The 14671-nt window shown below is 39.7% G+C and overlaps 1 protein-coding gene across 1 annotated transcript in view; it reads right to left on the minus strand.

The window, feature by feature from the left end:
* Positions 1-2659: 2659 nt before the first annotated feature.
* The window catches only part of MYOM1 (myomesin 1), a gene marked incomplete at its 3' end in the record, with an annotated part of 48847 nt that continues 36835 nt past the window's right edge, over positions 2660-14671 (minus strand). The window contains 9 exon segments of the mRNA XM_010296108.1: positions 2660-2704; positions 2827-2933; positions 4000-4156; positions 8260-8374; positions 9431-9615; positions 10357-10483; positions 11257-11453; positions 13360-13377; positions 14308-14429. Coding sequence (XP_010294410.1) covers positions 2660-2704; positions 2827-2933; positions 4000-4156; positions 8260-8374; positions 9431-9615; positions 10357-10483; positions 11257-11453; positions 13360-13377; positions 14308-14429 — 1073 coding nt within the window.

Raw genomic sequence — 14671 nt, forward strand, 5'->3', positions numbered from 1 at the left:
TGTTCTGTTCTGTTCTGTTCTGTTCTGTTCATGTATGCAAAGGCCCAGCTACAGCAGGAGAGGACTGGGATGGTGGTAGTATTTAATTTCTCTAATCTTTCTGTTTGCACCATCCTAAACAACTGGGGTGCCTTCTGGAGTAGAGCTGCCATCCAACCCCACTGCTAAACAGAGTTAGGGGGGTGAGGACCCTCTGTGTCTTCCTTTCCCACGTTCACCCCTTCCCCATGCCTATGCCCTCCCACACTCGCTTGTAAGCTTTTGGTGCCCGAGTGTCACAGGACCCGTCTCTGGTGAATATAAGGCTTTTGGGAGGTGAAGCAACAGTCACAGGAAAAAAAGAGAATTATGAAAAGGACACAGGCTTAACCAGAGAGAAAAAAATAGTTAAAAAGGGAGCAGGGCAAAGAACAACCCCATAGGAGAGTGCCCCAGGAGTGCAAATGGTCCGTCTGAAGCTTCCTCACCCAGCGCTTGTAAGAAACAAAAGGAATCTCAGGTCTTGCATAATTTCTCAAAAGAAAGCGACTGAAATGCTACAGGAGCCAGTGGAAGCGAGAGGGAGACGCTGTGAATAGACATCAGGCTGCGCTGCTTTTGTCTCACTGTCAGCTCTACGGCAATTTTAAACCCCCACTTGATTTGCATGTAATTAACTACGAATGTCTTTTAGTCTAACATGGAAAAGAGGAAGGTATCTCAGAAACTGTTAAATAAAGGGCTGAAAGGATGCAAAAGTATTCTTTTTTGGGAAAAGGCCGTTAACTCCCCAGCCCAAAGGAACTGGATGAATCTGCATTACAGTCCTTCATGAGCAGAAGTCTTCTTTTAAAATATTTACACAAGCACCAGCTGACAGCGACTTGAGGCGTTTTCCAGCCATCGTGCTTACAAGGTTTTACATTCTGTTTGTATAGCATCACAAATTACTGCGAGCATTTGACAAGGAGTCCTCAGGCAGTTGCTAAATTGAAGAGATGGAACAATTTATTTTTATCTAGCACCAATACACTATCGCGCCCATACGTAGTTGCATTCTATAAGGCTGTGTTATTCAAGCAACACATTTTCCCATGAAGTTACCAGCTGCAGATGCTTCTGAGCAGAAGTTACAATTAAATACCATTCAGAAGTACAAAGCAAGCAACATGCAAGTGCTTATGTTGAATCAGAAATGCCTCGCAACTAATTTTTTTTGTAGAGAATTTGGGTAATACTCAAACAGATTATCTGGAGATATGACTAAAGTTTTAGGTTGATCCATGGGAGCTCATTATTATTTTTCTAGCCTCATAGTCATAACTAGACATATCTCAACCCCTGTTTATAATTTTTTTTCAGTGTCCACAGGGCACTAGAGTAGCCAAAGCAAGTAAGACGGTTTCCTCCTTGAAACATTAAGATACATTCTGCGGTGATCTTCCTTTTTGCCTGTGCCTCCTGGAAGCTCATGCACAGCCAGAAGTGTACTGTTACCTAAGATGATGCGAAAAAAGAAGACACGGTCTGTGTCCTGAGGAGCTTATTTTGTGACATTAGTTATGAACGCAGAGCATGGAAGAGCACCCAGAAGAGAAGGGTCAGAGCAAGTAAGGATGCGTGACAACACTAAGGATTTGTGGTGACTAACTTTCAGTGTGAAGATACAATTAGGAGGAAACAACTGGGAGGACCAGGAGTAAACAAGGGGATGCTTGGGCTGTCATTAAGCTGTCAAAAGGTGATACAATATGTTGAGAAGGGTAGAGATGATATGGAAAAGACCAAGAAGGAAATGAGAGAGAGAGATACTGTGGGCAAAAAGACAGGCCATTTCTGTGGCCAAGCTTTGACTGGGCTGAGGGGCGTGATGTGGGCTGAGTTAGCAGAGGTGCCAGCAGTGCATGCACAAAGCTGGACATGTTAAAACATAGGCAAGAGTTTTAGTGCCTGGAATGAAGAAGAATAGAATGTAGTGGGAGAAGATGAGACAAAGTTTAGGTCTTGCCTCATTATGTATAATAGGATTCATTCTACAATTCAATGTATTATTTTTTTCAATTATTCAAGTTATATTCCAATGAAAATAACCAAGTTGTGCTACTACTAGGATATCACAAAGGTATGAGGGGTCTGTGGATTTGACAAAAATACCATCCCAAGCAGCAGGAAAGATGTTCATATTGTCAAGTGTTACAGAAAAGAGGGAGGGAATAATTCCAGCAGGAAAATTCTGTATATATAGATCTTTATAGCTGTATTTACTACAGTTGCCTGCTTTGTTAACCTTAACCTTAACCTTAACCTTAACTTATGTTAACTTCAGTTGGAGTAGTTAGAGAATTTTTCAAATTCAGGTTTTCAAATTAGGTTAGGTATACTGAACAAGTATAAAAGGCTGTTCTGCAGAAGAAACAAAGCCAATGGGATACTTATTTTCCAACTATTATATAGACTAATTATATGCCTACACCAGTGGCCTGCAACAGATCAGGAAGAACACCGGTAATACACAAAGGTACTGAAAGAAAGAAAAAAAAAAAGGAATCTTAGATCTTCAATTCAACACCACTTTAATTTGAAATTACTATAGCAACTTCCCCACCTGATAGTGAAAGGAGCTTTGTGATATCCCACTGCATGCAAAGCTCTCCCCTACAGATATGTTTGATTCACTTACTTGGGAATTTGCGTTCGTGGCTCAGAGCAAGCAGACGTTTCATTTCTGCAAAAGACATAAAATAAATAATATAAGGTGTGCATGCCTGATGGATCTGAGAGACACAGCAGCAGGAAAAAAACAGATGTGAAAGCAAAACAGGCACACTTAATAGACATTGTGTCTACCTTCCTCATCAATTGTGTGGCTTGATGAAACTCCATCAGTGTCTGTAACAACACAAGAGTAAATTCCCAAATCATCTTCTCCAAGGTCCTTAAAGGTAGCTTTTGACCTTTAGAAAAAACAAAACAAACCAACACATTTTGATAGAAAGATGAAATCAGTCTGAATCCCTCCTTTATGTCTCTAACACCAGATAAAAATAGTCATGTATGAGCTTTTACTCTGACTGAAGAGGCAAATATGGGGCTCTGCCCAATATAAACCAGGGAAGGTCCTACCATGTGTGGTACAAATGGAGATGGCACAGACTCTGTATCTATGAGGGATCCGTTAATGGAGGGAGAACCGAGAGCATCCAGAAGACCATGAGAGTCAAAGGTGACCTGTTGCCTCTGCAGGGCTGACAGCACAGAACCACGCACGAGCTGTACAACCTTCCCAGGAAGCTGTATAAACTCTCAGCTAGTGCCAAAAGCACTGGAGCTAGCTGGTCTAAGCTAGCTGAAGCATGCTTAAAAACATGTTGTTGAGTCTTCGGTGAGCGTGGAAGGATACTGTAAGTACAAGCTGATTCAATTTTCATATTCAACACAAAGAGTGTGGTGAGCCACTGTTTCTTTCTGTATGGTTTCTATAACTAGGAGAGCACATAGGCTGAACCTGTGCATTTGCCATTTCTTTTTCTCTGTTAAAAGCCTGAAGAAACAGGCTAGGCTTGGAGAGCATTACAGAAGTTACCAACTCAAGCCGTGGTGTCTACATCAGAAAAAGAGTACTGCTTACTCCAGCACCTCCACAGATTGCAACAGTGTTACATGGCAAAAGCATTTTGCAAGCAGACAGATAATTCTATCCTTGGAGATTTAAAGTAATAATAATAATAATGACAACAACAACAATTGGCCTTGACTGACAGGTTACAAGATGACAGAGCACAGATTTTCTCTCCCTATGCCTAAACATAACTAAATTGCCTAAATAGGAGGCCTGACTCATTCTGCGCGAGCTACAATTTCCAAATGGTCTTGCTGGAGAACAGCATACTCCTAAAGTGGCCTTCCAGTAACAGAGGCAGATACAACTCTTACTGAGGTCATACATCAAAAAGGATGGATTCCTGTGACCAGCCTAGATCTCTCAAACACGAGACTGTTGCTACCCCCGAGGGTTCTTACTTTCCGCCTTTGGTATCGATGTTCAGTCGAGAATCATCTTCAATTGGTTCATAATTCTTGGACCAAACAAACTTGGAGTTTGGAGACATCTGATCACATTCAAAGTTCAAGGAAATGACTCCGTTGTCATCTACATCAACCACCACTTCCTTGGTTCCTTAAAGAGCAGAACAAGGCGATTCCATTTTCTCAGAAAAGCCAGTAAACAAGTTGATATAGATATCATTCATAGGGTGGACTAAGCAGGTCCTTGCCATTTTCTCAGTCGGCACATAAATTGCTGCAAACATTGAAATTCTCAGTCCTTGATTCACAAGAACAGTTCTTTTTCTAATCCATAAAAGTAAGGAACAGATTAAAAGTCATCCTAAATCATCTGATTTATTTCAGGAAGTCTAAACATGCATGGGAGTTATGATACTTGCTTTGGAAAAACCTGAAGGGGAAAAAAAAAAAGCAAGCCTCTAAATCCACTAAATGTTTGAAATATTAAATAACAACATTTTCCGTGGTAAGGGGTAGTCATAGCTTTCATTACGCAGCATGAATTTCTTATTCCCTAGTAAGACAAGAGCTCTAAAGGGCCCACTGTGTGCAAATGTAGGTGTTTGAAGAGGTGCAGGAGGCAGAAGAGGAAACAATCGAGTTGCCCCATCAGACTCACTTGTGCAGCTGAGACACATTTTCAGTGACTCTGGCTTCACCCTGGGATGTTTAATTGCTGTGCTTGGCACCCAGCCCTGCCGCCATCTGCAGCATTTAATCCCGGGCCCACAAAGGGAGTGAATATTTGCAATTAGCTGCTTAAGTCGCCCACCCTGTTTTGCCAGTGCCTACAGTCCTTGAGATGGATAAGGTGACCCAGTTTGTCCTTTAAAAGGTTCTGGGGGTGCATCTCAGATCAGAAACCTGAAGGCACCTCTAGCCTACCCCCTCACGCCCCGGTGAAGCTGAGGGAATTTCACTGGGATTCAGGCAGCTTGGTGAACTCGTCATCTGTGGCGTTAACTTTCATTTCAACAACTTGCCTGAGAATGTCAGGGAGAGCGTGTGCACTGAGAGGTGCTGGAGAACATCCAGCCTCCTTTTCCAAACAGCTCTGAGCTGGATCTTGCATCTGAATAGGGCACTCATGTTATATTACTTAGCCTAAGACAATTCCAGGCTGCCCAGAATGCTAATGACACACTTTCTCCACAAAGTATTGTACCTTAAAAACAAGAGCCTTATTCCTGACATTGAGATTAAATGCTTTATTTTCAGGATAATTCTTAATGAGCCTCAAGCATACAAGGAGCTTTCTGTGTTTCATCATCCTAATAATATACACGTCCTTTCCAGCACTGTGAGTAGCTCCTGTAATGACAATTTGTGTACATGCAGCTTTCTTAGTCTTTATAATTTGCCATATTATTTAATGAAAGATGAGACTAATATTCCCATTTTGGTCCTGTTATTTACCAGCCCTCACAGTAATGAAGCATGTTAAGTACCAATATAGGATAAATGAAGTGTAAGGTCTACAAATATTTTACTAGGCAGCAGCATATTTGCAAATTTTTTATAATTTAATTTATTATATGCAAATTAATCACTTGACATTTCATTAGTGTTTAGTTTCCTGTAGAGCATTAGCACATGAATTTTTTGATGGCATTTTATGTGATGTGCAAAGAATTACAGCCAGAAGGTTCATTTGAAGGACAGAATCTTTTACATTTCTTTTAGAGTATTCTCATTATCATGACAATGCATAGCATTTATTTCCAGAAGTGATGATGGCACTTGCCTGTAATATCTATATAAGCCAAAAAAAATCTTTTAAAATGACTGACCAGAGGTCTCCACCTATCCTACAAAGTGGAACCAAAGAGGCTGCCATAGTAGTAGCAGTCTTAATTTCCCTCCTCTAGATAGCTTGGTGGTTTCAACAAATCACCCAGAGCTTCTCTTAAAGTCATCATAAGAAAAAAAATACTTAGATGTCATATCAAAACTCCATTTATCTGAGCGTTTTATTGCATTGAAAAGAAAGTGATAACGTGAAGATAAAGCAGACGGCTTCAAACCACTAGAGCTAACGGTATAATTTTGAATACAGCTAGTCAGAAAAGTTGAATGGAGGAAGGTTTCATTAATTTCTGAGGTTCTAGCCCTTCTCAAGTGACTGATGCAGGATCAGAACCTGATTTTACTTTGCATCAAGATGCACAAGGACTAAGGGCAGCAATGGGGAAGAGCTGCAGTCTGCTCTTGGATTTCCCCTGCTTCCTGTGAGAACCTCACACACCAAAGTGCTTTTGTCTAATGACAAAGTTGCGGCTCAGAAATAGCCTGGATTGGTATTTGTTTATGTGTGTGGGTTTTTTCATTTAATTTTAGAAGATAACTGTAAAAATTAAATGTGGTTTTCAAACAAGAGAAGGTGGATGGAAAGTATCGCATCATTATATTTACACGTCACCCGATAAAGAAAATTGGTGCCTCTCGTATTTAAGCAAATATTTTCATTCAGGATATTATTTTTACCTACATTCTTTGGTTAGAAAGCTCAACTGTCTGGCAATTTTACACATTTGCCAAAAGCATTATTCCATCAGGAACTGTTTAGAGACACCTGACAATATTCAGGTCTGACAATATTCTTGTCTTCATCCAAGATGTTTATAAAGGCAGCTCTCATTGGTGAAAACCAAAAGAGTTGTGGTAATTTTAAAAAATGGTATGATTGTTCTTGAGATTTGTGTGGTTTGAGTGAGAAAGGTGGAAGCCTGCCCAAGAGACTGCTGAAATATTTTTTTTATAAGTCTTTTGTCCTTTTTAATACTTTTAAGAAGCTTAGTTTGATGGATGCCGTATCTGCAGATCTCAGCTCAAAATATGGGTCAACCAGATTTGTACAAGCACATAATTTTCAGCTTCCCTGAGATTTCACTGGGCCAAACCTTGGCTTTCCTGTGAACCCACAGTCATTACTACCTATGAACCCAAGCCTTGCTTGCAAAAAGGCCGTGATCCTGAGATGTATCTCCTTCTCTAACGGTGAGGTCTGCAAACCAAATGTTCTGCTCAAGTTCATATTGCCACATGGGCATGCGCCTCATCTGAGTGAACACTGAAAATGCTGTACAAATTTTTTTTGTCATGATAATCATCTTCACAAGAGTTTATGTTTGTGGTTTTTTTTTTTTTAATTGCAGTGGCATGACCAATCCTTTATTTAGAACACTTGAAGATTGTTATCATAACAAGTTTTTATCAAAGTCTGACAGATAGATATTAACCCTCAAAGAAAATGGATTAGTAAAGCCAAAAGTTTAGTACTAATACTGGTTTGATTCCCTTTTTAGAAGTGGTCACTGTGTATAAGTTGCTTTCTATAATAAGTCTCTAAGTTTTACCTTACTCCACTTGCAGGTGGTGGAAATAGCCCTAGTGCTTCAGTGGCTTGCAGATCTGAAATTATGGCTACCGTATTTTTGAAAGATTCTTTCCCAAGCCCTTTTTACTCACACACTTACCCTTTTTTGTCCTTGTATCCCAATCTTACACTGTCTCAACTTACCATCTATTCCTTCCAGTCCCTTCTTCACATCCCAGCCTCACTGGCAGTTGCCCCAGTTGCCCCACTCCAAATTTTCCAGTTCTTCTTTTGTACTGTCAGCTTCAGACCCCCTTTTTCAGACTTTCTTGACTTACAGCCTCACTGAGAGCTAACTCAAGGCTTCTTGGGATTTTTGCTGCCCTGGGCATTTATGAGAGCTGGGCCAGTGCTGCTGCAGGAATAGGAGATGTGAAAATGGACTTGGGAGTCAGAAACAGGGAAGGGATGCCGAGGAAATGCTCCTGAGGCAGCCAGGGTGGGAATGGCACGTTATACAAGTCAGAGGAAGGAGAGAGATAAAACATAAACAAACTGGTTTGCTACAGAAAAGGCAAAATCTACATCTATAGAATGTTTTGGTTGAGCTGATCTTAGTGGGTCCTCTGCTTATGCATTTATCTATAGATATATGCAAATCTTACAACTTTATTGTATTTTTATATGCCTGAACCTGTAGTTATAGTAAGAAAATCTGTTCTGACCTTAAAATATAGCAGACAAGAAAGTAAGATATGACCCTCAACTCATTTCCTGCTTAGTAAAAAAGTTTGACCTGAGAGGGGTCAGGCTGCTCACATGCAGCCTGTATGTAAACACATCACACAAACAGGAACCTGTTTAAATATGGTGAAAAAGAGGAAGTACTTCTAACAAACCTGGTCGTGTTTCAGCTACGACAGGATCCGTGACATCTGATGGTTTCCCAACACCAGCCTGGTTTGTTGCCCGCACACGAAACACATAGCTCACACCTTCTTTTAGGCCACCTAACTGGAGGAAGCAAATACACATGCATGATGTGCTACAACACACTTATTTTAATTTCACCCTTATTTCAGATCAGTCTGGAGGCTTGACAATTATATTTTCTGCCTTTTTTTGTTTTGCTTCTTTCCCATTTGACAAATATTTCTTCTTTTTTTTTTTTTTTCAATTCCAGAGTGACATGACTAATCTGTATGGCCTGCTCCTCCCTTGTATGCGTAGCTAACATGTAGACAGCGTCATTACTGCCGTTGATTTCTTGGCAACAGGAGACTGTTATTGGAACAGGATGTTTTTAACTCATGTACATTGACCTCTTAAACAACATAGTTTTTACTGCAGGTAAATTCTGGATTTAAAAAATTAAATTATTAGGGTAATAAGTGCCAGCTGCCACACCTATTTAGAAACAGGAGGGCATGTAATTGTACAGATTTAATTGTGGTGACTTGAGGAATCATGCTGACATTATAACACCTGTGAATACTCCTTTAAAACATATATAAAAGGATCACACTTTAAAGCGAGTTGTCTTTCAAATATTCTGCAAAGCATATGAATAGCAAACCTCCTTCAGACATATCTCTCAAACTGAGATACTGCCAATCCCTTATTTAGAAGTCATTCCACAAAATGATGTAGCATAATAGTGCAAAAAGGTTGGGTTTAACTTGCTGTGAAATGTGAGGAGAGGGTACTTTGTATTCAAAAGAATCACCAGCCACATTATCACAACATCTGCTTTTGTGCCATCTGTTTTTGTGGAGTGATACCTGTCTTGCCCTTTGAGCCAGAAAATGCTAGGGATGCTTCCTGTCTTACGAGAATGGTATTTGGTTTTAGCAGCACTTTCTTTTATTTTCAGGCTTGTCATACTAGATTATCTTCTGAGTTACTGTCTTGTCTGACTATACAGGCATTACATCTGTGTATCCTCGGCACAACATAGCCTGCTAAGTGTTTCATTAAATGGAACCATGATCAACACAGGATGATGCTATCAAAGGCTAACTTCCTGAAGGTTATACGGTAATACCAGTATTTGAATCTTAAGCTATTTACCTTCAAGAATTTCTTTTGAAGTGGCTTCTCATTGACACTTCTCCAGCGTTCCTCCTTTGCTTCAGTTTCCTTCATATCAACATAATAACCAGCTATGGGACTACGACCAGTATAAACTGGTTCCTTCCACAGTAAAACCAAAGAGTCCTTCCTAACTTCTGTGCATGTGACATCATGAGGTGGCCCTGAAAGATAAAAGTTGGAGTTGTGGTATCAAAATAAATCCCGAAGAGGCTAACACATAAGACTTCAGAAACCAAAACCAGACACCATGTTGTACACCCAGAGCTGACATAACATGTGCAGCATCTCTGTATCATACCTAGACCCAATATAAATACAACCCATGTCTAGTAAAAAGAGTAGCCTAAAAAGCAATCCAGTTGGTTGAGATTTGGTATCTTGATCAAATATTCATGAACAAACAAAAATGACAAATTATCTCCAAACTCAGGCAAATAAGTTAATTATTAAGCTAATGTGCTTCTTCAAGGACTGCTCTAAAGTCCACTGAAGTCAATGGAGGTTATTTTCATTCATTTCAATGAGTGTTAAAAGGCCAGCAATCTGGCCTTGAAGTGATACGTTTAGAAAAGGGTTACAGGACCTCATTCTCTTCTGCCTTGTACCTTAGACAGGTATTTATGTCTACCATTTAAACTAGGAAGCAAAGTGTCAGACAGTACAGAAACCAAGCAGGAAAAATAAAGAAAATACAAGCTGCTTGTAACTTGCTACTGATTAAATGGTGATTGTTTAATGCATCACTGTAAATACACTAAATCAAAGCGAGGGACATTCAAGTGTGGGTATGAACTTCAGTGCCCATTGACTTCCCTGGAGCTGAAGGCATTGAGAACTTTGATAATCAGCCACAGAGCACCCCTGGGCTGTGAGTAACCTCCACCTCCCACTCAGGATCCTACCAGGTACAGCAATGGTCCATTCTTCACATTTGAAGGGCTGGCTGGGTAGGGAGGGTGTCCCAACCCCAGCCAGGTTAGCAGCAGCCACCTGGAACTGGTACACCATGTTTTCCTTCAGGTTTTGAATCTGCAGAATCAATAAGATGGTACTTACTAACTTTGGATTAAGGCTTTAGAAGAAAGTCACAATAATAATTATTGAAAGTGTTGAGCATGCTTTTAAGTGCCTGAAGAGTTGAAAGCATTACTGACATCATACATAAGGCGATAACTATCTTGGCTTTTCCTCTGATCAGGATGCATGAGTGGTCTTAGCACACTCAAATTGTAAACCCCTTTTCCTATTGATAGTCACTTTGGTAGTCAGGGAGGGAGCAGGGTATTGCTCAACAATCATATTAATCTGTCTCGTGATACAGAGCAAGTTCACTTAAGGCAAGAGTTGTCCTCACAGCAGAGTGAAACTCAGTCCTGGCATTGCTTTTCATTTGTACAGCAGCTCAACGAGGTTGTAGCTAGCATTATCTCTAAACTGGGTCAAGAACTGATCACAAAACGCAGCAGGCACAGAGCTGGTTCCAGCAAGTGCTGGGATAGGTGCACCAAGCCCAGTAGGAATGTCATTTGTTGTGAGGGCCTGACTTAGAAAAATTCAGGCTATGTCTAGAGTAGTGAATTCAGAGACGAACAGTTGGTGCCAGACTAACAGATAAGTGTACAAATATACTCTATGCATACAAATAAGAGAAGTTTAACAGAGCTAAATAAATTTATCATCATGGATATAAAACCCTCTGAACATGAATCTGTACACTGAATCATAATTCATCCCAATCTATCTTTGAGATCTGTTTTGGAAATATTATCTGCACCCACAGAAATAACAGAAGTTAACCTTACCCTGTATGCCCTCTCACTAATGGCCTTAATGTTGGCCTCCATCCATTTCCCAGGAACTCCATCAACCAGTTCACGATAGTTCACGTAGTAGCCGGTAATTTCAGTTCCACCAGTGACTTTAGGTTGTTTCCATCCTAATACCATCGAGTCACGAACACTCTCAAGTACCATGATGTCACAAGGTGGAGATGGAGCAGCTGTTTCAACGTGAATAAAACATAAGTAGGAAGTAATATTTCAATAGACAGACTGGCATTCAATTACTGTATTCAGGTGGCTCCCATCCTGCATTTCCTAATTAGGACAATATTTATGTGGTCAAGGGAAGTTTCTGGAGTTGGAATAAAAAATGCAGCATAAAAGCTTTCATAAACCAAATGAAGAAGCCCAGACTGCATAGGAATTAGTTTTTAGAATCATTTGGTTTTTGAGAAGCAAGCTGATGCTTAGTGAAAGAATGTGTTGCAATTGCAGCTCTGATGTAAGTGATCAGGACTCACTTTAAAACTGTGAAAAATGAAGAACTAAAATGAACATTACAGGAAAAGTAAAAAAAATTGGAGATGCAATGATTTGTTTTCTTTTGCTGAAAGCAATGCTTTTTTCACATATTCATGGTAGTTCCTTTTTTTAAATAGGCCCACATTCTTCCCTTCTGAGAATGGACTTTATCTGTTAATTCTTTTTTTTTTTCTTTTAAATTTATACACTGTGCAAATTTTATCATTGCACCCATCACATGATCTTACCTTAATGAAACGAAGAGTGATCATAGGCACTGTAGACTGACCAGAAGTAGAACATGTCTGTTACTGGAACTTACATCAAAAAATTTACTGCATAATCCCCTTTTTAATTTTTTTTTTAACAATACAGAAATCATTAACTTCATCCCAACCCACTGTCTTATAAAGACTTTTCTGTATCTAGTGGGGAAATGCTTGCCCACACCCAATATGTCATGCACCAGTGAAGAGCCCTACTTGTGACCCTAAAGTTCTACTTTTGATGGAAATCTTAAATCATATATGTTTCCTTTTGTCTTTAATGTTTTATATCAGTGTCAGGTAGCCCCAGGTGCCTCTACTTTGTTTTCAGTTCAACACTTTGCACAAGTGTTTTGAGTCTCACTTCAGAGGCCTGGGGAGGAATTCAGTTCACGGGCCAGGTACCAGGACTTACATGAAATTCAAGCCCCACATTTCTCCGGCACAATGGGTGTTTAGGTGTTGACAACATAAAATGTGATTTTGTGTGTGTGCCATCAACTTGATAGGTTTTCCTCATTACATATTGCCATCAGTCAGAGATACAACACAACATTCATTAGCACTGTGTCTCAGAGGATAAGCTGTAGCTTAGGCATAAATCCACAAAGGATCTTCCTATTTCCTAACACAACACAGATTTTCATGCTTGCCATCATAATCAGATTTTATTTCCTTCACACATACATAACCCAGAGACTAGGTAACAAGACTCCTAACAAATTACTGAAGTGCTTTAGAAATAATACAGTATCTTGGGTACATTAATATGTACTCAAACAAGCTATTAAATTAGTAAATGGATTTATATGTTTCAATTTCAGTACCCACTAAGTTTGTAAAGTGGTCTCCGATACCATTACATGCATAATGATCTTAATGGAGAGTTGAGCACGTAATTAATGGGTCTGATGGAAGATGCATCACTGGAGAGCACGTTCACTTGTGGTGCAGACAAGCAGATGTTACAACAGGTTGAAGTGGATCTACCAAAGCAGTGAAATCTATTTATTTTATTAACTCTCACCTATATCTTTCTCCGTTGTCACTTTTTCCAGTGTCAAAAGATCCCTGGGTTGAGACTTACTTGCCTGCTTAGCAGCAACTTTTTGTGGTGCAGATGTGACAGCGTCCTTAACCATTTCTCTCATGTTATTGTCTCCTGTACTCCCCAGTTTGTCACAGCTACTGGGTAGTGTGTCTGTATTAAATTTAGCATTGCATTTTAGCAAAGCTTCTGTGTCAAAGACAGGCTGGGAGGACTCATGCATGCCTTCCCAGCTGGTAGTGCAGTCTGTTAGTCCACCAGCTTTACCACTCAGTTCAGGACACACACCATGAAGCAATCCTCCCCCTATAATTGCCAGAAGACAGCAAAGACATTTTGAATTAGAATACATTCTTTTTTCTTCATTTAGTCAACAGAATGAAGAAATGAGTACAGCGGACAATACAGCCAAAGTATGACAAATCACAGGTTTCACGCACAACATGTTAAGCCTAAATTCAAAACGATTTGAAATGCGTGCACCTCTCAACCTGCTCACAAGTAATGCTCTTTTAATAACGTCTACTTTTCAGAGCAGAAGAAATGTGGAAAGTTAATAGCAATCTTCATTTGCTACAATTATTTTAGTATTAGATCTTCCAAGTCATATTTCTGATCCTTCCAAGATGATCTCACAAAATTGCCCTAGACCACATCTCTCTGCTCTAAGGTTGCGAGGTATGCAGTTTTGATACAAATGAGAGTGAGAATGTTGCAGACATACAATTTATTCTAGCCCAATGAGCTCATTAATCTTTACGGATTAGTTCAGGCAGTGGCAAACAGAAGTAATTAATCAGCAAAGGGAGAACACACAGGGTTATAGAAGGTTTACAAAAAATACATTGCACTGATTATTAGGTTTAGGTATGGAAACAAATTTCATGGGAACTGACTGTATATAGGATGGTGTGTGTTAGAGGTGATAAGTACCACATTATGGAATCAGAACGACATTCCATTTTCCAGGATACCTATGAAGTGAACTTCGCACTACTCTCTTACAGTGGTTCACAAGAAACCCCTGAAGAAGACTGGGTGGTGAAGGTGAACAGTCTACAGGAGTGCAGTGACTGTGAAACTATGCTGTGTGACCGTAGGATCTATGGATAAATTATTATTTGTGGACAGCATTGTAAAACAAAACAATTAGTTACAAATAGTTGCTGCAAACATCTTTACTTAATTAAAAAAATATGTATTTACCATTGAAAAGAGCAGCAGAAAATAGCTTACCAATGGCCGCTTGCACTTCTATAGGCTCCGAGTCCTGTGAAAATTCACTGAGTCCCGCTGCATTAACAGCTCTGACTCTGAAAATGTACTTCTCACCGTTGACGAGCCCATGGCAAATGAATCTAAACCAAACCAGTGAAGCAATACTTAGAAAGTATTATGAAAAAAATAAAAAACTTAAGGGGGGAAAGAAAGCATTTCTTCCATAAAATTTATTCTGGTTTCTGAAAACTGAGGATAAACCATGACCCCAGCCACTTAAATGAAGGTCAGAGAATGCAGAATGTATTCAAGCACCTCATTCACGAAACAAAGATAATGTCTAAAACCACATCTCTTCAGACATACCATTTACCAACACTCT

The sequence above is a fragment of the Phaethon lepturus genome, unplaced genomic scaffold (assembly GCF_000687285.1).
Source record: "Phaethon lepturus isolate BGI_N335 unplaced genomic scaffold, ASM68728v1 scaffold22770, whole genome shotgun sequence".
In the NCBI taxonomy this organism is placed as follows: Eukaryota; Metazoa; Chordata; class Aves; order Phaethontiformes; family Phaethontidae; genus Phaethon; species Phaethon lepturus.